The sequence below is a fragment of the Gymnoscopelus microlampas genome (assembly GCF_963454915.1).
Source record: "Gymnoscopelus microlampas genome assembly, chromosome: 23".
NCBI lineage: Eukaryota > Metazoa > Chordata > Actinopteri > Myctophiformes > Myctophidae > Gymnoscopelus > Gymnoscopelus microlampas.
In genome coordinates, this window is record NC_139960.1 from 5891429 (window position 1) to 5919376 (window position 27948).

A 27948-nucleotide genomic window follows, 5' to 3' on the forward strand; every position below is an offset into this window, starting at 1 on the left:
TTAATTAATCAAAATGATCGCAATGTGTAATTGCATATCGTTTGACCTGAGAAGCCATTTCTTTTCAGTTAAAACAGATTTAGGTATGTGAGTGAATCAATGAGTGAATACATTCGTACATTAGTAAGTTTAAACAACACAATATAGTTGTTTTATCAAGGTGGTACTAAACAGACCAACAGATCAGTGCAAGTTTTAACAAAGTGCAGAAATTTTAGGACTTCAGAGATTCAGGTAGCCTATATAAATTCAAGGAACGTCTGTAAACTCAAGCATAAGTAAAACACAATACTTTTTCCTGAAACCCTGACCATTAGGAGAAATAAAAATAAAGATGTCTTGATTGACCTTATTGTCCAATATCCTGTATGAACAAACCAGACTAACAAAAACAAAACTCTCTGTTGTTTCAAAGACTATCACAATACCAACAATTTAGTTAGTCCATATTGATTTAAAACATACAAATAAAATAGACCCCTTCAGTCCAACTCTCCCTCAATATCCTTGGCCAATAAACAGACCACCATAATAAACAGACCACCATAATAAACAGACCACCAGTCTTGGTGTACTGGTATGATCGGTACGCCTGAAAGTCGTGTTAATTTCTAATTAATTAATCGAAAGGAATCAGTTAAGTCCCATCCCTAATTTATTTTTACTTTTTTTAAATATTTTTTAAAAATCTATTTTTTCAAATATAGGAAATACAAAAAAGGGGGATATTTACTCGTGACCCTAAAAACTGGTCCGTCGCCCAAACATGGGTCCTGACCCACCGTTTAGGAAACGGTGAGATAGAGGTCATGTGATTTACTAGATAAGATGTTTTTGCCCTGAGCCGGAGGGCCTTGTTAATTAGCTGAACTGGGCAGGGCTCATCGCACATTCTTTCCTCTGGGCTCTGAGTCGATGCCCGCTCACTGTGCCAAGAGATCTGTGATCATCCAGGTCATCCAGCCAGCCTAACCCTCTGACACAACTCACTCTCACAACGTCTAAAGAGAACTAGAAAGCGCTGATGCCAGATCTTTGGAAACAAACATAATTTTGGATACCACCGATTAACAATGTTTTTGAGTTTTTTCTATTAAATAAGACCTGAGGCGATTCTTAAATTCTATGAGCTTGTAGATCTGCTATTTTTGAATACCCAAATAAATCTAAAGCGACACAGATGCGTTCCAGGTCTTAATGGGTTAAATTGATTATTATTTTTTGAGTAGCCAATTATTTTTACCCCCTTTTTCTCCCCAATTTAGTTGTTTTGGCAATTTCCCCCAATTTCCTCCCCACACACATTTCGGTGTTGTCACCAGTGGTGTAAAGTAACTAAGTACCTGTACTGGAGTATTTCCTATTTTCAGTACTTTTTACTTCTACTCCACTACTTCTCAGAGGCAAATATTGTACTTTTTACCCCACTCCACTAGTACTTATTTGAACACTTTAGTTACTAGTTATTTTTTTAGATTTTGATTCTCAAAAGATTTTTTTAATACATTTTCATACATTTGAAAACTGAAACGGGACATTCTGCGTATTGAGTGCTTTCTACTTTTGGTACTTTGAGTACATTTAGATAGCAATACTTTTTGCACTTTTACTCGAGTACATTTTGAATTTCCGGACTTTTTAACAGTAGTATTTCTGACAAGTAAAACATTGGAGTACTTTTTATCCATTTTATCTGGTGTTCTTCTTAACGGCAATGCAAGGACTCTCTTCCATAATGTGTAATCTGTCCAGAGAGACGAACACGGCCCTGCATTCTTTCCTTGGCCGAAGTAACAGTACAGTACATTTTGAGCATTGTGTCCACCGTCCAGCCAATCTAAACAGGCCTGTCCTCAGGGCCTTTCCCCCTCTCCTCCTGCGCTATTGGTCACAGACTGTATTTATAGATCCGTTTCCCGAACCAACTGCAGAATAAACACAAGATCACAGCCATAGATTATACACTGAAAGTTTCCAGCCCAATGTTCTTTTGGACTACTGTGGCTTTTTTTTTGTTGTTGTTTGGTGGGGGTACATCTTTTTATTTTTTTTGTTAAGGATGAAACGATATCAGATAAGGGCATAAACTCAGGAAATGGTAGCCGGTGGGTGTCATAGGGGAATTTGTGATAAAACGATGCTGTTTCTTCTGGTATGTCTCACAAATGGAAAGTATTGGAACGCTCTACACAAAGAGCAGCATCCTGTTTTTATAGCCTATTACAGATAGTGGGCCTCGGCGTCTTCAAGGTGAATAGCTTTGTTAACAAAAAAACACTCAGGGGCTTTCTGGTGCCTAGTTTAGATATCGATTCTTTCAGACACACCCTGCTCCAAAAAAAACACATCGACAGTGTACAGAAGAAGCCTTTTTTAATCGTTGATCTTGCCTCGTTTAGAAACAGGGAAAAGGTTGTAGATTTTCTGCTAATTTTAATTTTGCGGGTAAGTATTAAATAGACTTCATGCGGTTAATCAGACTGTGATTCACAAAGTGATTTATATGCATTTTTTTTATTTTTAATGCCTGGCTCCTGACCTGTGTTGTATGCCGTCTCCCCCTCTGTATAGCCTCTCTTTCCTCTTGTCAACCTGTACTGTCCCATAAAGCAGAGAATATCTGAAGCAGTGGTTCTTCTCAAACATTTCCATGTCAAGGACCCCCAAACAGTGGTGGAAAAAGTACTCAAATGTTTTACTTAAGTACAAGTATAAATACTGCAATGTAGAAGTACTCTTACAAGCAAAAGTCCGGAATTAAAAATTTACTTGAGTAAAGTACAACATTATTGGTATCAAAATGTACTTAAGTACCAAAAGTAAAAGTACTAAAATGTTTGAAAATGGCAGATCTACAAGGTCACATCGCGACGCGTTTTGACCTTGTTTGGCTATTTTCAAATAGTCTAGGTATACAATAGGGCTTAAGTGGTTAATGTTGAATGCACTTATTGTAAGTCGCTTTGGATAAAAGCGTCTGCTAAATGACTGTAATGTAATGTAATGTAATGTATGTTTTATAATGTAATAATTTATATCTGCAAAGTAACTAGCTACTAAAAGTACAATATTTGCCTCTGAGATTTAGTGGAGAGTAGAAGTAAAAGTATTGGAAATTGGAAACGCTTAATACAGTGCTTGAGTACATGCACTTGATTACTTTCCACCACTGTGAAGCAGTGGTTCTTCTCAAACATTTCCATATCAGGGACCCCCAAAGGTATTTAGCCACGGATCCCGGCCCCCCATAAATAACATTGTGAATGCGATCACTCTTCATCAGAGCTGCAGAAGGAGGATGAGGAGCTGAGTCGTTTGGAGACGTGCCTTACCGACGGCGCTACCGGCCCGTCCGCCGCGGCCTAAAGCCAGGTCCTCCATAGACGCCACACACCCCTACTACGATGTGGCCCGGCACGGCATCATCCAGGTCACAGGTCAGTGTCTAATATTATAGCCTCGATCTCCAGGCTTTTATTTTTTAGTTATGCTCAAAAATAAAAGCCTGTACCAGCCTGTTGACGTTCCTGGGATAGGAAATGTAACCACTTCCATCAATCTATACCAGTGGTTCTCAACCAGTGGTTCGAGGACCACCTAGTGGTCCTTGAGGGGGTTCCAGGTGGTCCCCAGCAGAGCCATTTCAAGGAGAGTTACGTCACTCTTCGGGGCCAGGTCTTCTACATAGCCTTCTATTGGCGAGTAGTGACGAAGCCCTAAGCCGGAAGTTGACAGAATGCATTGGAGTCTATGGGCGTTTGTAACTACGACGTTGTTTCTGCCCCCTCAATGGCGGAACTCTCTAATATAAGGCTCTGGTCCCCAGCTAAATGATGGAGAGTTGGCAACCAAGTGGACCCTTTATAGATCTTTAACTCTTCAGAGCGTAAAATGAAACCAAATGGACCCCCTTACGGGTCCATTTGGTTTAATTTTACGCTCTCAAGAGTTAAATGATTGTTAAACATCAGCATTACTTAATTTACAATGAGTCTACACAATTAGAGAATGTAGATGAACTGTTATTTTGATTTTGATCAACGTTGTTGCCTGTCATCTCTCCTATTGGTACCGCATCAACACAGCATAGAATTGTGGCCAAAATCGTATCCAACGACAACAAAACATTCTACGTTGTGGGTCTGAGAGGCTAAACCTCATCAAGCGGTGGTCCGTGGCTCAAATGCCGAATAACTAATGGACCTTGATATGAAAAAGGGTTCCTCACAAAAAACATGCAGTAATCCTGGTCTCTATACTGCCTCCCCCTCGTCCGCCTGATGGAGGGGAAAGGAACTGGTTGGAATAACGTGTTCCTTCCACACGCTACAGTACGTCCTACCGGGGAAGCTCCCCCCCCCCCCCCGTCAGGTGATAAGAAGCGGCCTGCTAGCTCCTCATGCATTGAAGGAGGCATGAGCTCAGTTCTGGGCTCTCCCTAGGTTGGCAGAGGGAGAGTAGCGCCCAGGATTACATAGGCAATTGGCACTGGGTGAAAAAAATGGGTTACGAAATCGTGGGATTAAAAGAATCTATTAAAAAAGAAAAGAAAACCACTGCTCTATACTTATGCAAACTAATTGAGGTCTGCTCTGTACCGTTACACTACTACCTTTGCACTATTCATTTATATATATATATATTTTATTTTTCATAAATCCACTGGTGCCGCAAAACATATAGGAAATCTGCGAACTGCATTCATTGAAATACTTGACTTTGCAAAGCCTGCATTCATTCATTCCCAGAAGAAAGCTATTCAAAAATCCACTGACTGGCCTCAGGCTCAGGTACATGAGACCCTGCCGAGTGCGTTCCATTAACCTTTTTTATTTTTAATGCTGGTGAAGAAATGAATCATTCCACCCACAAAACAACAGGAAAGGCAAGACTGTATGCTACTGTATGTTCGGACCCCCACCCCCCACCAGAACCCATGTAAATCATTTGGCTGCATTAGGGGGGGGGGGGGACCATTGTTGAATTAAGCTGCCCCCGCAGAAACTCGCATTGAAAGTTCTTATCGCCAAACACAGCGTCTTATTTGCATCACAAATGATTTGATAATGTATTCTGATTATTATGGTCCTGTTTCTTCTCTCTCTCTCTTTTAATATAAAACAACTGCTTGTGTGCCACCCCGCGGGTGCACTCAGACGCCCCCCCCCCCCCCCCCCCCCCCCCCCCCCCCCCGATAGCAAAGCAGAGAAAATGTTAGCATCAGACAAGTAGCTGGGGGAAGCAGCAAAGTTCACGCTGCTGCTTCCTCTGAGATAAACTGTAGCAGCTTGTCAACCTGGGGAGCTTAGGGGAGAATGGAGGAAAGAGGGGGGGGAGGGGGCTAGGAGGATTAGGTGGTCCCTCTCCTCTGATGTTTTCCTGCCTGCGTGGTCTGTGTTCTCTCTCCAGGGGATGACAATTACGGCAGGAAGCTGATCATCTTCAGTAGCTGCTGCATGCCTCCGTCCCACCAGCTCAACCATCAGCGTCTGCTGGAGTGAGTCAGTGTGTGTGTGTGTGTGTGTGTGTGTGTGTGTGTGTGTGTATAGATGCTGATGTCCTATCTGTACAGAGTCAATACTGTGTACAGCAGTGATGGAAAAAGTACTTTTTTTGTACTTAAGTGAAAGTATGAATACTGCAATGTAGAAGGAATACTCCGTTACAAGGAAGAGTACAGAATTCAAAATTGACTTGAGTAAAAGTACAAAAGTATTGGTATCAAAATGTACTTCAAGTACCAAAAGTAGAAAGTACTAATTTTGCAGAATGTTTTCAAATGTAAAAGAAATGTATGACAAAATCTTTTGAAAATAGCCGATCTACAAGCTCACGCATTGTGAGCTTGTAAATCTGCTATTTTTCAAAAAAGAAAGAAGAAAAAATTATCTTAGGAAGATAAAAAAAAAGAGGTAATTTTGGAACATTTTTGAAACTTTTTAACAACACAAATCTTATATGGGGGTCCCTGGCACAAAATATTTTCAGAGGGGGGGGGGGGGGGGGGGGGGGGGGTGTTGTGGACAAATACATAATTTCCAAATCCAATAAGCAACCAAATCCAAGTCCAAGTAAGCAACTACACTTTAGAAACAAGCCCAAAGTCGCTTATAATAAGCGGACATGGCAACCAAACAAACAGTTTGTGATAGGCAGAAGACATGTCACCGCCACTTAGCCACCTGGCATGCACACTACAGCGTTTTAAATCACTGGAGCGTCTTCTTGTAAATGAGCTTGTATATCTGCTATTTTTGAATAGCCAAAGCTAAGTGGTTAAAATGATTGTGACGCTATGTTAACTATTTTTGCTGGGGACCCCCTGGTACCCCCCCCAAGGACCCACTAGTGGTCCCCCGGACCACTGCTTTAGATTGATTTGAACAGGTGCTCTACTGCAGTGGTTCTCAAACTTTTTCATGTCAAGGACCCCCAAAATGATATGTATTTGTCCGCGGACCCCCATCTCAAATATTTTGTTCCAGGGACCCCCAGAAGCAAAGATTTGAGCAACAAATGTTTAAAAAAAAAATATATATATTCAAAGGATTTGCACACATTTTCACAATTTTTCAAAAATAGCAGATCTACAAGCTCATAGCGCGGCACTCGGTGCCGCGCTATGAGCTTGTAGATCTGCTATTTTTGAATAGCCAATAAAATATGGATAAAGGGGTTAAAATGACCATGACACTTTATTAACACATTTTGCTGGGGACCCCCTGGTACCCCTCCAAGTACCCCTGGGGGTCCCCGGACCCCACTTTGAGAACCAATGCTCTACTGTACCTCCTTGTGCTGACTGCTCTGCCCCGTGCGTCCCCACAGGTACCTGAAGTTCACCCTGGACCAGTACGTGAGATGGACTACACCGTGGTGTACTTCCACTACGGCCTCCGGAGTGTCAACAAGCCGTCTCTCCGCTGGCTGCGGGAAGCCTACAGCGAGTTTGACCGAAAGTTAGTCCAACTTTTATTGTCAATTATGATGATATTGCAACTATCGATGACTTCTTTCTTTTTTACCATCTATTAACCCATTAAGACCTGGAACCGTGTCATTTTTAGATTTGAGCTAAAAAGCTTATTTTACACTTTGGGCTATTCAAAAATATCAGATATACAAGCTCATAGCGCGGCACCGAGTGCCGCGCTACGAGCTTGTAGATCTGCTATTTTTGAAAAATCATGAAAATGCGTGCACATCTTTGAATATATATTGTTTAAAGCGACATTTTTTTAACTCTATTCTTTGCTTCTGGGGGGTCCCTGGAACTAAACATTTTGAGATGGGGGTCGGCGGCAAAATACATATCATTTTGGGGGGTCCTTGACATGAAAAAGTTTGAGAACCACTGATATAGAAACATACGTTTTTTTCAGAATACTGTTGGGATTTAGAAGACATTTGTAGAATCGGCTTCAGGTCTTAATGGGTTAAACTGTGACTGATGCATATTGGATCCAAGTAAAAGTTTATAAAGTGGTCATTGTGTATGGTAATGGTAGTTCTAGGCAGTATGACTTGATGTTTTTTTTTATAATCATATTGTTTTTGGGAGATCTGTTTGATTCTTGTATTGAGCAGAGTCAGAGGGCAGCTCTCCCCCCAACAGCCATGAGGCAGTTGTGTTCTGCAGTAAATAACAGAAAGTTAGACTTACTCAGAAGTATTATAATTAGAGTACACATCTACACAGACTGAAACAGTCGCGTCTCGACTCTCGTTCACTTCCATGTCTATGCCAGCAAAGTGGCGGAGATTCCGGTTGCCAAGCACAATCGCATAGCGCGTCATCGCGGGTAGATCAACTATGTTGAACTTTGACATGTTGGACCACTGACGCCTCTGCGTTTTGACCAATCCCTCCCCTGCCTTAGTCTTAATCATGAAAAAACCACCAGAGGACCACTGTCCGGCCTAAAGGACCCAAATCAGGCCAGAATTAAAGGATTAGTTCACCCCAAAAATTACTTTGTTTCTATCAATTACACGCCCCATGAAGCATTGAATTCATGGAGATTCTTTTGTTGTTGTCGCATTCCTAAGCCAATAATTTGATGACCGGTGGAAATATGCTAATGTATCCGAAAGGAGACTCTTTGAGTCTCCTACCTGAAATACACCCGGTCATCAAATTATTGGCTTAGGCATGCGTCAAAAACTCCATGAACTTAAAGGTAGGGTAAGTGATATTTTTTGGTTAAAACAAAAAGTATTTTGTTAAAGGTTAAAACACTATATTCTGATAGTAATCATTGCTATAGAGTGTTTTGTCAGTAACAGGAGTCTCCCTGTCTCTCCAGCTCTTTAATAAACAGAAAATACATTTTTCGGTAGGTATCAAAATCTCAGCCAATCAGGAGAAAGTACCAATTTTTAAGCTTAATTTGTATAGTGTTCCAGTTCCAATTTTGCCTGCTCATTTCTTAGTGTCATCACTTCCAATTTCACTTGTTCAATCTGTATCCTGATTGAGTTCTCTGTCCTGGTTGGATAAAATTGTAAATGAAACTGAAACGAAAATGCATTTTCTGTTTTATGAAGAGCTGGAGAGACAAGGAGACTCCTTTTACTGAACAAACACTCTATAGCAATGAGTACTATCAGAATATAGAGCTATTTAACACTTATTTTAACCAATGCAAATCACTTACCCTACCTTTAAGGCTTTATTTGGTGTGTAATTGATAGAAATAAAAAAAGTATTTTTTTGGGTGAACTACTCTTAAGTGTATTTACAGTGGTGTGGAAGTCTCTTCATTAGACCATTCTCATGAGACTGGGGGTAAAGACTCTCATTAATAATTTCGGTGCGATGACATTTTGTTTGGCAAATTTCGTCTGTTTTGGAGATGTCAGACTTATATAAATGTGGGTCAACTTTAAGTGCATATTCTGCAGCATCTAGTTAGAGCTTCCTGGAATTAACTGAATATCTGTAACCTTTGTAGCGTCTTTAATGTCCAGATTAATACGATACTATTGTATTATTTATGAAATTCCAATCATGTTGTCTCTCTGTAAAACAAAATATATATGAGTCTGACCATGTTTATCTCTTTGTCCTGTAGATACAAGAAGAACCTCAAAGCTCTCTATGTGGTCCACCCAACCAACTTCATTAAGATTCTCTGGAACATATTCAAACCCTTTATAAGGTACAAACTACACCAACAAGCAGTTGACGTCTTTCAAAATATATTATCTTTATGAATATGAGAACATCAAATATATCTAAAAAAAATACATATTTCCATGGATCATTAATATTTTTATGCGATAAATGTTATTGCATTAATGAACATGTCTTTCTTTCATTCATGCACACATTCTAATGGTTTTCCTCACAGTCACAAGTTTGGCAAGAAGATAACGTATGTGAACTACCTGGCTGAACTCGGAGACCACCTCAACTACGAACAACTGATCATCCCCCCCGATGTAATCAGGTACTCTATTACTTCACCTTAACAAATGATGGTGATGGCTGCACTAGAATGCAGTGGCGGGAAAAATGATTCATATTTTTTACTTAAGTAAAAGTATCAATACGCCAATGTAGAAATACTCTGTTACAGGTAAAAGGTAAAAGTCTGGAATTAAAAATCTACCTGAGTAAAAGTCCAACAGTGTTGGTATCAAAGTGTACTTATATGTATCAAATATAGAAAGTACTCATTATGCGGAATGTCCCATTTCACAAGTTTTTCAATTCCCAGTCTTAATGGGTTAAAAAGTCCTCTGTACTTGAATCAGTTCAAGACTCAGGTTCAAAGTATTTACTGAACAGGTTATTCTTGTGTTTGTATTTGCATATGCAGATAATAATCTGGTAGAGCACTATCTGATTATATTATGCTGACAAGCAGTGTAAACATACAGTAGCTGCTGTCTTCGATTGTGGATTATTTGCCATCCAACACTACAAAACGTATACTTAATACCATAGAAAAATGTCAACCTTCGGAGGGGCTGGGGCCTTCTGTCTATCTTATTATTGATATTTGCTCTAAACCTGGCTTCTGTAGTCTTCTGGCTGTGAAACAGTAATGAACACGGACTATTTTCAAACTGAACACTGAGCTCATTCTAGTTATATTTCATCGGGCGAAAACCTGGTATGTTACTTTTCAGGAAATGGAAATGAGAAAATGAGTTCCCATGGTTCCAATGTAGTTATTATCAAGTCACAAACTCTTGATAATTTTCGTTGTTCAATACTAACTATTATTTATAAAAACATAGGCAGACTACTTTCACTTTCAATATTTTTCAAAATAGCGGAAATGGCACCTCTACAAGCAATTTGATGCCATTGTGAGCTTGAAGATTGGCTATTCTCGCTACATTTGCACGACACTCATACACTGTATGATGAAGTAGGTCATTTACAAAAAAAACAAGTTGAAACATGGAAATACAAGGTTTCTGCCCGACAGCGACAATACTGTATGCAAAACAATGACTTTATGTTGTGATATTAGGATGTTTACCCTGTGTGTGTGTGTGTGTGTGTACCCTCCACAGACATGACGAGAGGCTACGGGCCACCCAGAAAAGCCCACTCTCTCCAGTGAAGAGCCCACCGCCACGCCCCCACTGCCCACCCAGCAGTTTGGTGTGAGCCTGCAGTAGTGAGTATCACTCCACCTCGCAGCACACTTAAGGACAATACATAGTACAACTAGTCCGTCCGATGAGGATAGGCATTAACTACAATATGACATTATATTCAGAACTTTGGATGGGTCTCTCAGAGCTTTGCACCCCCAAGATGTTCTTTTTTTCAATGCTGGGTTCATTGAGCACCATATTCACGTTGCAGAAGGTGTACAACAAACGGAGATAAAAATAAGAAACAACAACAAAAAAATAAATAGAAAATTACATTTAGAAATAAATCTTCCTTTTTTTTTCTTCAATTAGTTCAGTGACTTTTTTCCCCCCTTCCCTCCCACCCACCTTTCCCAAGGTCTGTGCACCCGTAGGCACAGAATGGCAATAATATTCATGGCAATAATACCCAAAGCACCTTTAATAATGCAAATTTTGCTAGAAAATAGCCGAGCTTGTAGATCGGCTATTTTCTAGTCCCTTCTGGCATTCCTTTTGGGCTAAAATGCACAAACGTTGTCTCGACAGCCTTTGCGAGAAGAACAAGGGAGTGATCATACCGCTCGTCATCTCTCAGACGGTGGCCTTCCTCAAAGAAAAAGGTGAGTGAATTGTTGAATTCTGAAAGGGCGACACGACGGCCATTTTATGCTCTTACTTGGGGAAAGCACACCCAGATGCTGACGGCAACAGCAGTGTAGTTTAGCGGTTCGCAAAGTGGGGTCCAGGGACCCCCAGGGGTCCTTGAGGGGGTTCCAGGCGGTCCCCAGCAAAATTGGGAACAGTTAAAACTAGGGGTGGGACGATATGGGTACCTCACGATACGATGTCTGTGGCGATATTAGGCCCACGATAACAATATATATCACAATATTCAATATATTGCGATATCACGATATTCGATATATATTGCAAGAAATTTCACCAACGATATATCACGATAGTCCTTTTATTCAATTCATAAAAACACAAAATAGCACCAAACAGTTAAAAAATCATCATTACACAAATACAGAGTCGGAAAAACAACGTATCACAAACTAAAAAAAGAAAGAAAGTATCGCGAAGATTCACGATATATCGCGATATCGATATATCGTCCCACCCCTAGTTAAACCCTTTACCCCCATTTTATACTTCGCTATTTTGAAACATTTGAAAAAACTTGAACATTTTTAATAATTATGAAATTTATGGCAGTCACTGGCACAAATACATATCAATTTAGGGGTCCTTGACATGAAAATGTTTGAGAACCAACATTTGGCAGTCCAACTCCTACTGGACTTACAGTAAATGACTCAAGAACAGTTCAGTTGAATGATTTCCTTGTTTTGTCTTCGCTGTTCCTTTTCCTCTTCTTGTCCATTTTTGTTAAAATGTCTATTCCCTTCTGTTCTCTCTCCTTTTACTCCTTTCCTATCACGTCTCCTCTCTGCTCCCTCCCCTCCTCCCCTCCTTAGGGCTCAAAACAGAGGGCATTTTCCGGAGGTCGGCACGTGTCCAGCTTATCAAGGACATCCAGAAACTCTATAACCTGGGTGAGTGAGTGAGTGAGCGAGTGGGGTCTCCCTCAGCCGGCTGCAGGGCTCTTTTTTTTGTCCTCCAACATTTTATCTCCCTCTACCAGGAAACCGGGGATCAATAAAACTCTGTGTGTACAGCGACACAGATGCCATCAGACATAACCCCCACCCCCCCCCCCCCCCCCCCTCCTCCTCCCTGTCACACACCAGCCCCCGCAGAGTTACCCCATTAGAACCGGGAAAGCATATTTTAGATTTTAACCATTATCTTTGGCTACTCAAAAATAGCAATTCTACAAGCTCATAGCGCGGCACCGAGTGCCACGCTATGAGCTTGTAGATCTGCTATTTTTGTCTCCGCCAGAGGTGGAGAGTATGTTTTCGTCTCCGTCCTTCCGTGTGTCCGTCCGTGTGTCCGTCCGTCTCAGCCAAGCTAACATTGGTCAAGCTTCACGTGACACGTGACAATATGTTGTCACCAATGCTTTTGATTGGCTAGCGAGACGCATGACGAAATAAAAATCTATAAATAGGTGTGTTTTTTGAATTGAGCTTCCATCATCAGCCAAGCTAACATTGGTCAAGTGACACGTGACAATATGTAATATAAATAGGTAAGATAGTCCAGGGGCCAACACTGATATTTTCACAAATTGGTACCACCTGAGGTGGCCGTAAAGTTTTTGTATTTTTGTATTCCTACATGTCTCTAGTTTATATTTTGGTATGATACATCTTCCAATTCAGTAGCTTAATGGCAGTTATCACTACCTACCAGCTAATGTATCCGGTAGGAGACACAAAGTAGAATCTTTGTGTCTCCTACCGGAAATACACCCAGGCATCAAATTATTGCGACAAAAACCAAAATATATCCATGTATTCAAGGCTTCATGGGGGTGTGCAATTGATAACTTCTCAGATTTTTGGTGTTTGCAAAAAGACTGCTTTCCATAACCTTGTAAAAGTTGACCCTCCTTCGGTCTAGGGTGGTCATAGCTGAATGGGTAGAGAGTCCCCCTGGGAAACTTAAAGGAGGAGTTCACCCAAAAAATGATTATTTTCTGTCAATTGCACACCCCATGAAGCCTTGAATACATGGATATATTTTGTTTTTTGTCGCAATAATTTGATGCCCGGGTGTATTTCCGGTAGGAGACACAAAGATTCTACTTTGTGTCTCCTACCGGATACATTAGCCGGTTTAGAGTGATTACTGTCATTAAGCTACTGAATTGGAAGATGTATCATACCAAAATATAAACTAGAGACATGTAGGAATACAAAAATACCAAAAATGTACGGCCACCTTAGGTGGTACCAAAATCTGCCTTGGCCCCTGGATTAAGACAGGATTAATCAGGAACAGTACTGGCGGAGACCTGTGCTCCGAGGAGCACATTTTCTAGTTTAATATATATTTTTCAAAGCAAACATTTTTAACTCAAATGTTTGCTTCTGCGAGATGTCTCTGCCTATTAGTTCAACATCTTTCTTAAATTCGATTGACTTTGATGGATTTTTAAACGTTTTTTAAAACATCTTCCCACCACTTAATTATGTCTTGTGGTGGGGTAAAGAGCTCTGCAAAGCCAGTGCAGAGTTTGGACTTGACGGTCTACAGACAGCTGGTGGATTTCTATTGTTCCATAATAATATATATGCCCTTTTATTAGGGCATGATATAACAATACAAGAGCATGTGGTGCTGTGATGTTGCAGTCATTTTGAAAGCCCTCAAGAACAGTTATTTGACTCCTCATTTGAAATATCCCACATTTCCATTAATTTTCATTGCTAATATTCTGTATAGCCCATTGGTTCTCAAAGTGGGGCCCGGGGACCCGGGGGGGGGGGGGGGGGGGGGGGTCCAGGGGGTCCCCAGCTAAATGTGTTAATATAGCATCACAATAATTCTAACCACTTTAACCTTTTATAATTTGGCTATTCAAAAATAGCTGATATACAAGCTCATAGCGAGTGCCACGCTATGATCTGCTATTTTTGAAAAATCGTGAACATTTGTGCAAATCTTTCAAAATATCGAGCTTGTAGATGAGTCTAGTTCAGTGTTTCTCAACCGATTGGTCGGGACCCCTATGGCGGTCCTCACATGATTTGGAGGGGGTCCCCAGATGACAGTGAAGTGACAATGTAAAGACCATTTTAATACCTACAAAAATGTGCCAAATTGTCAACAAATAATATAAGAAAAATGCAAAGCATGTTGCGAGGCGTTGTGAGCTTGTAGATTGGCTATTTTCACAATATTTATCTGTGGGACTGAGTCAAACTCAATGTAATGCCTCAACTCCTACAATTCCAAGTGCGTGTCAGGGTGGGGGGGTTCCCAGTTCAAATACGATTATTTTGGGGGATCACGGCCTGAAAAGGTTGAGAACCACTGGTCTAGTTCGCCCCCACAATAGAGACGCTATAGGCTTTTATGTCATTAACAGAGGCTATAATATAATGTTGCCATTGCAGGTAAGCTGGTGAGTTTCGAGCAGTACGGTGACGTCCACGTGGCCGCTGTCATTCTGAAGACCTTCCTCAGAGAGCTGTCTGAACCGCTGCTCACCTTCACCGTGTACGACCAGGTGCTGGAGATAGTCCGTGAGTACTGCTATACTCTACCTTACCATTAACACTACTACTACACCCTCACTGTGTACGACCAGGTGTCCTTAACACATTAAGACCTGGAACTGTGTCATTTTTAGATTTGAGCTAAAAAGCATTATTTTACACTTTGGGCTATTCAAAAATAGCAGATATACAAGCTCGTAGCGCGGCACCGAGTGCCACGCTATGAGCTTGTAGATCTGCTATTTTTTTTAATTCAAGCAAACATTTTTAACTCAAATCTTTGCTTCTGGGGGGTCCCTGGAACAAAATATTTTGATGGGGGTCCGCGGCCAAATACATATCATTTTGGGGGTCCTTGACATATTGAGCACCACTGATATAGAAACATAAGTTTTTCAGAATACTGTTGAGATTTAGGAGACATGTAGAATCGGCTTCAGGTCTCAATGGGTTAACACATTCAATCCAGAAACGTATCTGTCATTTTAGATTTCTTTGGCTGTAACATGAAGGCTAAAGGACAATTCCACGCACTTGCAATAGCTTCCAAGAACAAGTCAAACAAGTACCGGTCACGTACCGCAGGTTTCAGAGGTTATAAGGTGACAGAGCCGCGGCTATTTCTAAGATGCATGGCGTGTGTGCCGCAGGGCTGGTATTGTATACCACTGGCCTGTCATACTTGACTCCCTCTACTCACTAGAGCCAGGTCGATATATCAGTCCATATGTCAGACCTCGGCGGCGTCAATTATAAGAAGCCGATGCGTCCTACATTTTTACGCACTTTCGACCTGGGGCATGTCATTATAGGTGAATATTTTCAAGGTTTCCAAAAATGTTTCAGAAATAGTTTGATCTGCAAGTTAGTTCAAGGCGTCACGTTGAGCTTGTAGATCAGCCATTTTTGAATTTTCCATTTGCAAACTGAAAACCGAGTGCCGCGCTACAAGCTTGTAGATCTGCTATTTTTGAAAATATTTGAATAAATATTTTTATTTTTTTTATTTTTTCTAACTTAAATCTTTGCTTCTGAGGTCCCTGGAACAACATATTTTACAAAAGTTCGCTTGAAAAAATACATATTCAAAGATTTGCACACATTTTCATGATTTTTCAAAAATAGTAGATCTACATGCTTGTAGATCTGCTATTTTTGAATAGCCAAAGAAATCCAAAAATGACGGATGCTTTCCCGGTCTAAATGCGGGTTAAATTGACTGCTGCAACCTTAAAATGACTGTATTACATATAGTTTACTTCAACAAACCTAAGTTTCAAAGATTTTTTGAAACAGTACTAAAAACTAAAGGGTGAAATGAACGCAATAAGAGCAGGATCAAAGACATCACCAAACAAACAAAGCTCTCCAGAAGAGAATGTAGCAAGAGCATATCAGGACAATCTTTGCCTCTCCTTCTCAGCCAGCACTGATCCGCAGTGGGGATTATGTCTGGCTCTTGGACTCATTTTCGAGCTTATGGATGTTCTCGCAGCAGAACGAGCAGCACGGTTCCACGGTCAGACATACCACGGGTCATTAGTTAGAATGGAAAACCAGACAATTGTACCAAAAATGAATCATCGCATTACGACGGAGTTCTTCACCCTTGGAGTCGTTTTTGTGCAGCGTCCAGATCGATAATTAGTGCGGAGGGGGGGGGGGGGGGGGGGGGAGTGTATGGTGTGTGTATAGATTGCAGTCCATATACACCTAATGAAGATCAGTGAACATGGAACTATTCAGCCACAGCCTGGTCTGGTCCTCCCCCCTGTGGAGGTGAGAATTAACCCATTAACTCATTCACTGCCTAGAACGACTAAAACGACTTTTGTCCCATAAGCCCTGCCTGCCTAGAACGACTAAAACGACTTAAAAAAAATAAAACAAATTGACCCAAAGACCAAGGAGATATGACTTTTCGAAGATCTAGACTCCCATCCACTTCCTTGTTAACTTAAAACTTAAAAATTCTGTATCTCGGCTCCTGAGTACTTTTTTTTTTCAATGAAAAATCTTGGCAGTGGGCAAACGCGGCCAGAAATAATTCAGGCAGTGAATGAGTTAAGACCGGGAACGCATCTGTGTCAATTTAAAGATTTATTTGCCTATCCACGATAAAAAAAATAGCAGATCTACAAGCTCACAGCGTGTATATCTGCTACTTTTTAGATAGCCAAATAAATCTTAAAATGACACAGATGCGTTCCCGGTCTTAATGGGTTGAGAGTCCGACCATACTTTCAAACTGTCCGATTTTTCAGTTTGAAAATAGAAAAAAAAAAAAAAAACGCGACGCCTTGAACTTGTAGATCAACTATTTCTGAAACATTTTTGGAAACCTTTTGAAAAGGTTTGAAGATTTTCACCTACGTATAATGACACAGCCTAGGTTGAAAGTGCGTAAAAAAATATAACGTATCGGCTACTTATAATGGACGACACAGATGTCGTTCAAAAAATAGTCTGACAAAGTGAGTAGAGGGAGTCAAGTATGACAGGCCAGTGGTATACAATACCAGCCCTACAGCACACAAGCCATGCATCTAAGAAATAGCCGCAGCTCTGTCACCTTGGCTTATAACCTCCTTGTAACTTAAGTACATGTCCTCAAGTGCTGTACTTAAGTACAATGTTACGGTATTTTTAGTTTACTTGAGTATTTCCAATTTTCAATACTTTTTGAGATGGGGGTACATATCATGTACTTGACATGAAAAAAAAAAAAGTTTGAGCACCACTGATATAGAAACATAGGGTTTTCAGAAAACTGTTGGGATTTAGAAGACTTCACGCTTCAGGTCTTAATGGGTCAAGTAAAACATTTGAGTACTTTTTCCACCACTGGTGGTAAGTGACCTTGTTTGACTTGTGCTTGGAAAGTTATCGCAGGTGTGTGGAATTGTCCTTTAGCCCAGGGGTCTTCAACAGGGGGTCCGGGACCCCCAGGGGGTCCTCAGAGCTACTATAGGGGGTCCACCAAATCTTTGTGTGAGAGGATTTTTTTTTTTTACCTTAACCACTTGAACCCTAGCATCCCTCTTCTGTGGGGAACATTAGCCAAAAATAGCAGATCTACAAGCTCACAACGCCTCGCGCGAGCTTGTAGATCGGCTATTTTTGGCAAAGAGGTATAGAGGTGTAGAGGGAAAAAAAGAGAAAAAAAAGTTTCATCTGAAACACAATTTTATACAATATGTAGTGGGGGTCCCTGCTTCATCTCTCTCTCAGCTAGGGGGTCCTTGGGCTGAAAACGTTGAAGACCCCTGCTTTAGCCTTCATGTCATGTTATTACACACATTGGCACACGCTCTGAGCATCATGCCACTGACCTTAGCCAGTGGTGGAAAACATACTCAAATTGTCACAAGTAGCGAGCTTGTTGATCGGCTATTTTCAAACAGCCTGGGTATAAAATAGGTGGTTAATGTATGTTTTATAATGTCATAATGTATATCTGCAAAGTAACTACTAACTAAAGTGTTTATATAATTGTAGTGGAGTAAAAGTACAATATTTGCCTCTGAGATGTAGTGGAGCACAAGTAAAAGTATTGGAAATTGGAAATACTCCAGTAAAGTAAAAATACCTCAACATTGTAGTTGAGTACTGTACTTGAGTAAATGTATTAGTTACTTTACACCACTGATGTTATCACACCAGGCAGCGTGTCACTGACCTTAGACACCGCATAGAATTGGATGCAAAGCCACATGCTGTGGTGACGGCTTGAAGATGGATTCACTTTTAAGAGCAGAACACAGTGCCCTTTGATGAAAAGAAATAAGCCCCTATTGCTACATAAATTGATGTTATGTTGCGTTTTCTTTCCCAGGCTTTCCATTAACCCATTAAGACGGGAACGCATCTGTGTGTCATTTTAAGATTTCTTTGCCTATTTATTTTTTTTAACTCATATCTTTGCTTCTGGGGGATTCTACAAATGTCTTCTAAATCCCAACAGTTGTTTTTTTTAAAAACCTATGTTGCTATAATGGTGGTTCTCAAACTTTTTTCATGTCAAGGACCCCCAAATTGATATGTATTTGGTCACGGACCTCCCCCCCCAATCTCAAAATATGTTGTTCCAGGGACCCCCCAGAAGCAAAGATTTGAGTTAAAAATGTTTGCTTTAAATATATATATATTTTTTAAATATATATATATTTTTTAAATATATATATTCAAAGATATGCACACATTTTCACGATTTTTCAAAAATAGCCAAAGAAATCTTCGGGTCTTAATGGATTAAAAGCTACTCAGTGCTTTGTATTGTTTGCATTAAGAATAAAGCACTTAACTCGAGACTCTCTTTCTGTAAGAGTGGATGACGTGCTTCACCACTGTGTCTAGTATCAGTCGTATGGCCAAAATGCACAAACCATAAGAGATAAGGCCTTGTTGTGTGTGTGTATCCATGAGGTCTTATCAGACTATAACCTTGGATATGATTCATTGTAGATGACTTTAAAAAAAAGGAAGTCACATTTTCTTTCTGTTTTACCTAATGGAAAAATCCATAATGAAACATCTAACTATACAATACAAACATACAGTACTCTGACCAAAACACTATATTTGATATTTTTTTGCAGTGATTTTGTTTGTATTGCTTGAGTAGGATCTTACTAATTGCCAACCTGAAGCCGATTCTACATGTCTCCTAAATCTCAACAGTTTTCTGAAAAACGTATGTTTCTGTATCAGTGGTGCTCAATCTTTTTCATGTCAAGGACCCCCCCAAAATTATATGTATTTGGCCGTGGACCCCCATCAAAATATTTTGTACCAGGGACCCCCCAGAAGCAAAGATTTGAGTTAAAAATGTTTGCTTTAAAAATATATATATTCACACATTTTCACGATTTAAAAAAAAATAGCAGATCTACAAGCTCATAGCGCGGCACTCGGTGCCGCGCTATGAGCTTGTAGATCTGCTATTTTTGAATAGCCAAAAGTGTAAAATAATGCTTTTTAGCTCAAGCTAAAAATGACACAGTTCTGGGTTAAAGTTGGTAATCATATTTTAAAGAGTATAGGCGTGAGTGAAACCAATTAGTACCACAACAACTGATTTCACACATTATTTATAATCCCCCCTCCTTGGGTGATGGAACTAGGAAAATATGTGGATCTTGGGATCCACCTAGAAACTAGTCTCCAACGTGGATCTCAGATCTTCATGTGACCAGCCTGTGATATCAGTCCTCTATATGACTGTGGTTTTCAACATTTTTCATGCCAAGGACCCCCTAAATTGATATACAGTGTATTTGGCCACAGACGGCCATCTGAAAATGTTTTGTCCCAGGGACCCCCCAGAAGCAAAGATTTGAGTTAAAAATGTTCGCTTTAAAAAACATATATGTATATATTCAAAGATATGCACACATTTTCAAGAATTTTCAAAAATAGCAGATCTACAAGCTCATAGCGCGTATAGATCTGCTATTTTTGAATAGCCAAGGCTAAGTGGTTTAAAATGGTTGTGACGCTATGTTAACTAATTTAGCTCACCCCCCCCATTTAGCTCACCCCCCCCCCTCCCCTCATGTAGAACGCGACGTGTTGTAAGCTTGTAGATCTGCTATTTCTGCTTTTTTAATATTTAAAAAGTGTGATTATTTCAAAAGATTGTGATTAGATGATGATGTGATAATTTTGACAGGCCTATCATAGACGGCTATAGCTTCTTGCAGAGCCAAGCTGTACAAAAAGATAATAAATAGAAATAAATACAAATGGCCACCATTATCTTTGCCTGACAATGAGTCTCTGTTGGCTTTGTCTTTCTGTAGGACTGGAGAGCAGTCTTCGGGTGGCGACGTGCAAACAGATTGTGGAGAGCCTGCCGGAACACAACTTCATCGTTCTGAAGTACCTGGTGTCTTTCCTCCACATGGTACGGTACCGTACCGCACACACACACACACACACACATGCACGTGCACACATAGACATGAAAGGGGGCTTGAGCCCCTGCCCTTTTACCCATCGCTAAAAAAAGTGCCCTCTCCAGACTGAAAAAAATAAAATAAATTTCAACTGTCCCTAGCAGCCTAACGGGAAGGCCGACGGAAATGGAAGTGGGTGTAACTGTATTGGATGCAGCTCAAAGTTAACTTTCCTCAGGTATCTAGTTTGTCGCCGTACGACCTTCCTAGCCCGCGTTATTAAAGAAAAACGGGCGACAATGGCCCAAAACTCAATCGAAAACCGGTGAAAGTGGCCGTTTTCAAGATGTTTCGGCCGTTATCTCTGGAACGGAAGGTCCAATCTGCTCAGTTCAAAGCTTGTTGGGTGCGTGACTTTGAGGACATTAAGCACGCAATGACACCTTTTCTCGGGTTTTCTGGCCTAAAAGTATGGTAATTGTTCGTTTTTAAAAATAAATCCAATAGGTGCCCTTTTTGAAATTCCAGCCCCTGCCTCTCCACATCATTCTGCACCAGGGACGTGCACAAATAGACTCTAGGTGGTGCTAGAGCACCTGCCCTTTGCCCTCTTGACCAGAAGTGCCCTTTTGAAAAAAAGGGGGGAAAAAGTGTTTACAGCAGGGGTCTTCAACAGGGGGTCCGGGACCCCTAGGGGGTCCTCAGAGTTACTACAGGGGGTCCGCCAAATCTTTATGTGATATGATTTTTAATTTTACCATAACCACTCGAAACCTAGCATCCCTTTTCTGAGGAGAACTTTAGCCAAAAATAGCAGATCTACAAGCCCACAACGCCTCGCGCTGCGAGGCGTTGTGGGCTTGTAGATCTGCTATTTTTGGCAAAGAGGTATAGGTGTAGAGGGAAAAAAGAGCAGACCAAGTAAACAAAAAAAAGTATAATTTACTTGAGCACCTGCCCCTCAAAATGTCTGTGCACGCCACTGTTCTGCACGTCCCTGCACACACACACACATCTTTCTACTAATGCTCAATCTGTAATGATACGCTAACACGAGGCCGCTCTGAAACTCGGTGGAGTAGTTGAGGGAGACGAGTGGCAAGTTTGGAGCCCCATCTGACGGAGCTATCTCCAGGCTGACAGCTGTGTGCAGGCATCGCTAACTTGCTGCCTGTAACAGATGGTGCTGATTTTGGGGTTTTTCGTTGAATTAAATCGAGTTTGCCTTCAGGCGGTACCAAGAAAAATGTGTCATCTATCCCAGCCACACACTTTAAGCCGTTCGATCCGGGAAATGCATCAGTGTGTACATTTTTATATTTCTTTGGGCTATTCAAAAATAGCAGATCTACAAGCTCATAGCGCGGCACCGAGTGCCGCGCTATGAGCTTGTAGATCTGATTTTTTTTTTTTTTTTCCAATCTTGAAAATGCGTGCTAATCTTTGAATATGTATTCTACAAACAGTTTTTAAAAAAAAATTATGTTGCTATATCAGTGGTGTTTCCATCCTCAAAACATGTTGTTCCAGGGACGCCCAGAAGCACAGATCGGAGTTAAAAAATGTTCGCTTTAAAACCTATATTTACATTGAAAGATTTGCACAACTTTTCAAGATTTTTCAAAAAATAGCATATCTACAAGCTCATAGCGCGGCGCTATGAGCTTGTAGATCTGCTATTTTTGAATATCCCAAAGAAATCTAAAAAAAATTACACACACAGATGCGTTCCCGGTCTTAAAGGGTTAATCGCTGTGATATCCCTATGATTGCTGGCACTTTGGGACACCCTGCATATTAACCCAGTTTCTTATTTAACACACCATAGCAGCAGAACCTTTGGCTGAACTTAATGCATACCTATACTAATCCATCTGCCATGCCTGAGAAATAATGGCGTATAGTCGCTTTTTTGGGTTTATTTGACAATGTCCTGTTGTTGTCAGAAGGTGACAGGTCGTGTTGTGTTGTGATTCAGGCTCTGAGCAGTGTTCGTCCTTGATTTAAGAACAAAGTCCTTAGGTAACATACTGAACTCCTATCTGTGTCAGAAAGGCCACACATCGCTGAAGTGGTCACTCGTGACAAGTGGTGGAAAGTAACTAAGTACTTTTACTTAAGTACAATCTTGAGGTATTTGTACTTTACTTGAGTATAGTACAAGTCCAATACTTTTACTTCTACTCCACTACATCTCGGATACAAATATTGCGCTTTTACTCCACTGCAATTATTTGAAAACTTTAGTTACGAGTTAGTTTGTAGATTTTGATTATTATTACAGAAACGTACATTAACCACTTCAGCCCTATGTACATTTCGGCCATTTGAAAATAGCCGATCTACAAGCTCACAAGCTCAAGATCTGCAAGCTCACATTAGTCACTTCAGCCCTATATTCATTTCGGCCTTTTGAAAATAGCCGATCTACAAGCTCACAATGCATCGCGACGCATTGTGAGCTTGTAGATCTGCTATTTTCAAAAGATTTGTATACATTTGAAAACTTGAAATGGGACATTCTGCACGTTGAGCACTTTTACTTTTGGTACTTAAAATACATTTTGATGCCGATACTTTTGACTTTTACTCGAGTACATTTTGAAATCCGCACTTACACTTGTAACAGAGTGTTTCTATTTTGCAGTATTGATACTTTTACTTAAGTAAAGAATATGAGTACTTTTTCCACCACTGCTCGTGACATGCATGCATGCGTGAGAGACTCATGTCTCGGTGGTTACGCAAAGATAGCAGAGATGCAAACTCCTCACCTTTTATTGGGGGAAAGTTTTGGATTTGTGTAGATCCAAGTTCACTTACAAGTGTGCTTAGTCGCACAATTGGACAATTATAATTTAAGCAATTGCGCTCAACTCTGAATCTTCTTAGTTGAATCATATTCACCAGTACGATATGAAAACATGTATGACTTATTTTAGTCATTACAGTGACATACTGATAATAGCTGATCATGTTTTCAGGCAGGTGCAAATACTTACAAGTAACGAGAAATGAGCGTGTAAAGTGAACATCTTTCAGCATGTTCCACGCAATGTCCTCACCTGTTTGTCTCACCTGTTTGTCTTGCTGCTTGTACCTGTCACCTCTTTGCATCCCTGTAATAGCTGCAGAACGTGTCCCCAAACCCTTAACACAACAGTTTTCTGAAAATCTTAATGTTGCTTTATCAGTGGAGCTTGACATTGTCCTTGACATTGTCATGTCTTGACATTGTCATTGTCATGTCAAGGACCCCCAACATTATATGTATTTAGCTGCGGACCCCCCATCTCAAAATATTTAGTTAAAGGAACCCCCAGAAGCAAAGATTTGAGTTAAAACTGCCCGCTTTAAAAGAATATATATTCAAAGATTTGCACACATTTAAAAAAAGTAATATATATATATATATAGCAGAGCGCTATGAGCTTGTATATCTGCTATTTTTGAATAGCCAAAGTGTAAAATAATGCTTTTTTTTTCTCAAATCAAGAAGTGACACAGATGCGTTCCAGGTCTTAATGGGCTTGAAATAATCAGTCTGAAGCTGTTTTATCAACCAAAATCTGGTGGTGCTCTATCCTGGGTTACATAACGCATCATTCTCCCCAGAGATAAATGCCCAGATTGGGCTGCCCTTCACACTGGGTTTGTGGAATACTGATGCCATGTAAATGCGTGTGATACAGCCCGTGGACCCCGTAGTGTGTGAGATCAATCCGGTGCGACTGTATAATCTTCGCCAGTGATCCCTGCGAGCCCCCATTAGTCACCGTTGACAAGTGACTGTTTAATCTGAGCGAATCGTGCATAATTACTCGCAACAAGGCCCTCTTCAGAATCCGTACGAGAGGCGAGTGAGAAATAAATAAATAAGTGGAAGAAAACGCCTGCATCTGCTGAGTCCTGCTGCTTCATATCTCTTGAAAAACAGCTCATGCTTTGCCTTCCTCTTTCCCCCGCTTGGCTTTGTCCTCGCACAGCCTGCCCTTCCCTCACCTTTTTTTTTCCAAAAAGTAACTTTTCTGAATTTAACATTGCGTGCATTCTGGGACTCTCATCCTTTTGGCTCTCTATACTCTTGAGCCAGACAAGATATATCGGTTTGGCTGATAACAGTGGTGGAAAGTAACTTAAGTACAATTTTGAGGATAACTTTTTCTATACTTTTACTTCTACTCCACTACATCTCGGAGACAAAATGTTGTACTTTTACTCCACTAAAATTATTTGAAAACTTCAGTTACTAGTTACTTTGTAGATTTTTGATTATTATTACAAAACATACATTAACCACTTCATCTCTATGTACACTTTGGCTATTTGAAAATAGCCGATCTACAAGCTCACAACGCGTCGCATGTTGTGAGCGTGTTTGTGTAGACGGGGGACGGGGACGACGGGGGGGCAACTCTGTTCCAGTGTACGATGGACAATTTCATGATAAATTACGATCATTGTGAGCGTTTATATTTTAATATCATGATAAACGATGATAACGATTATTGTCCCGGACCTTAACTCCACTTTTCACCCGTTTTCCGGGGTCTCTCCCCCCCCCCCCCCCCCCCCCCCCTCCACACACACACCCCCCACACACCCACCCCACCCACCCACCCACCCATCCAATTGCAGGTGTCTCAGGAGAGCATCAGCAACAAGATGAGCGCGTCCAACCTGGCGTGCGTGTTCGGGGTCAACCTGCTGTGGCCCCCGCAGGGCTCGGTGTCGCTGGGCGCCCTGACCCCCATCAACATGTTCACCGAGATCCTGGTGGAACACTACGGCAGCGTGTTCGCCGCCCGCTGCCCGCCCGGCCAGGTGCTGCCCTGAAACCACGGCCGCGGCACACACACACACACACACACACACACACACCGGCGGTACATTTGTATGTACCGCCATGCCCCCCACCCACCACGCCACAAAGAACACTGAGAGGAAGAAAAAAAAACGGCACGTTCTTCTGACGTGATGCGGGACTCTATGTACTGTAGCTGTAGTTTCACAACGTCAGACCGCCCATGGGTCTACTCTAAATCGGTGGTTTTCAAGCCTTTTCATATCGAGGTCCATTATTTATTCGGCATTTGAGCCGCGGACCACCATTTGATGAGGTTTAGACTCTCAGACCCAAGTCTTAGAATATTTTGTTGTCGTTGGATACGATTTTGTCCACAATTCCATGCTGTGTTGATGTTGGTACCATAGGAGAGATGACAGGCAGACGTTGATCAACCCCCCCCCCCCCAACTCAAATCTTTGCTTCTGGGGGGTCCCTGGAACAACATATTTTGATATGAGAAAGATTGAGCACCACTGATATAGAAACATACGTTTTTCAGAAAACTGTTGGGATTTAGGAGACATGTAGAATCGGCTTCAGGTCTTAATGGGTTAAAGAAATGAATAAAAATGGTATCCAAAGGGGGGGGGGGGTGGTGTGGCCTAAGGCATATCACACTGGGGGTCCAGATAAAAACCAAGGCCAGCTTTAAAACAACATGGCAGTGAAATACTTTGTCTCTAGACTTTTATCATTTTTTGGGGGTGTTTTTTTTTCTGCATTTTTTTTTTGTTGCTTTTTTTATGACGGGTCAATTACTGTTGTGTGAACGGCTGCCAAAATATGTCCGTCTAACTGGCTCATAAATATAGCGTGTGTCCTCCAAACGACAATGGCACTTTGTGTGTTTCCATGGCAATATCGGGGTCGGGGTACAGCATGGGTCGGAAGAGGTGGGCGGAGGGGGGGGGGGGGGGGGGGGGGGGGTAATACCCTTGAAGAGGAGGGAAACGCGACGAGATGAACTGAAATACTAAGCCGTTAACTTGGTTTAACCCATTAAGACCGGGAACGCATCGGTGTCATTTTTTTTTTACTCTTTGACTATTCAAAAATTGCAGATCTACAAGCTCATAGCGTTGTAGATCTGCAATTTCTTCAACTTTGAATATATATATATCTTTTCAAAGCGAACCTTTGTTACTCAAATCTTTGCTTCTAGGGATCTATAAATGTCTTCTAAATCCTAACGTTTGAAAAAAAAACTTACGTTGCTATAATATCAGTGGTGCTTAAAACCTTTTTCATGTCAAGGACCACCCAAAATGATATGTATTTTGCAACGGACCCCCATCTCAAAATATTTTGTTCCAGGGACCCCCAGAAAGCAAATATTTGGGTTAAAAAATAAATGTTCGCTTTAAAACATATATATATATTCAATGATTTGCAGTACAGAGAGCGTTAGTGCGGCACTTGGTGCCGCGCTATGAGCCTGTAGATCTGCTATTTTTGAATAGCCAAAAAAAAAAATGACACCGACTCGTTCCCAGTCTTAATGGGTTAACGTTTTCATGCTTGACGTCCTAAATCCTGTTTTAACTGTCCTCCGGAAATATATATTTAAAAACCTAATTTGTATTGTGATATATTAATATCGTGATATGAGGCTAGACGTCATCAGGGATTTTGTATCGTAATGTCGTGATATGGCATAAGTGTCGTCCTTGCCTGGTTGTAATCAGCCTATTTTATGCTTGAAAAATGTTCAAAAATAGCAACAAAAAAATTGCCAGCTTTGTGAGCCTGATAGATCGGCTATTTTGGCAATTTTCGCAAACAAAATGATACAAATAATTTGATATTATCATCACAATACGATGTTATAGTTACATTATCGATATTGAGGTATTTGGTAAAAAAAATAATATGTTTGATTTTGTCCGTATGGCCTAGCCCTACAGCATATTACAGTGGTTCTCAAACTTTTTCATGCCAGGGACCCCCAAATTGACACTTACATGTATTAGCCCGCGGACCCCCATTTGAAAAGATAAGCCAGGGACCCCCCCATGAGAGAAGATTTATTACGGCTCTAGCATTGATTCTCAACCATTTTAATTTCAAGGACCCCCAGTTTGACATGCATTAGGCTACGGACCCCCATGTAATGGCATTTATATCGCTGGGACCCCAATTCATATTGTAAAATCAATGTTAATTGACTCTGAAACTCTGAGAGTGTACAGAGTCACAGACTCATAAGGGTCCATTTGGTTCCTATCCATCATTTAGCTGGGGACCCCCTGGAACCCCCTCAAGTACCCCTGGGGGTCCCCGGACCCCACTTTGAGAACCATGGGCATATTAGGTACGGTAAGCGCGTTCAGAACATACTGTACACGTTGTCTCCACGTGTTTATTGATTTCTAATCTTGTCTTTTGGATGTAGAGGGGCTCTGTGCAGGGTGCAGTGCTTCTCAACCAGTGGTCCTTGAGGGGGTTCCAGGGGGTCCCCAGCAAAAGGTGT

General features: G+C 41.0%; 2 protein-coding genes across 2 annotated transcripts in view; one reads left to right on the forward strand and one right to left on the reverse strand.

Annotated features, from left to right (window-relative positions):
- The window catches only part of kiaa0930, a 504210-nt gene that overhangs the window by 70588 nt on the left and 405674 nt on the right, over positions 1-27948 (reverse strand). The gene's annotated exons all lie outside the window — the stretch shown is intronic.
- On the forward strand, positions 767-26033 carry LOC311040077 (rho GTPase-activating protein 8-like; the record flags this gene model as incomplete). The annotated part of the gene is given in 14 exon segments (XM_084050149.1): positions 767-795; positions 3322-3437; positions 5410-5497; positions 6829-6854; positions 6857-6959; positions 9075-9161; positions 9354-9452; positions 10531-10592; positions 10595-10637; positions 11146-11219; positions 12081-12158; positions 14631-14759; positions 20534-20637; positions 25268-26033. Coding segments are annotated over 14 exon segments (1236 nt in total). The 3' UTR covers positions 25466-26033.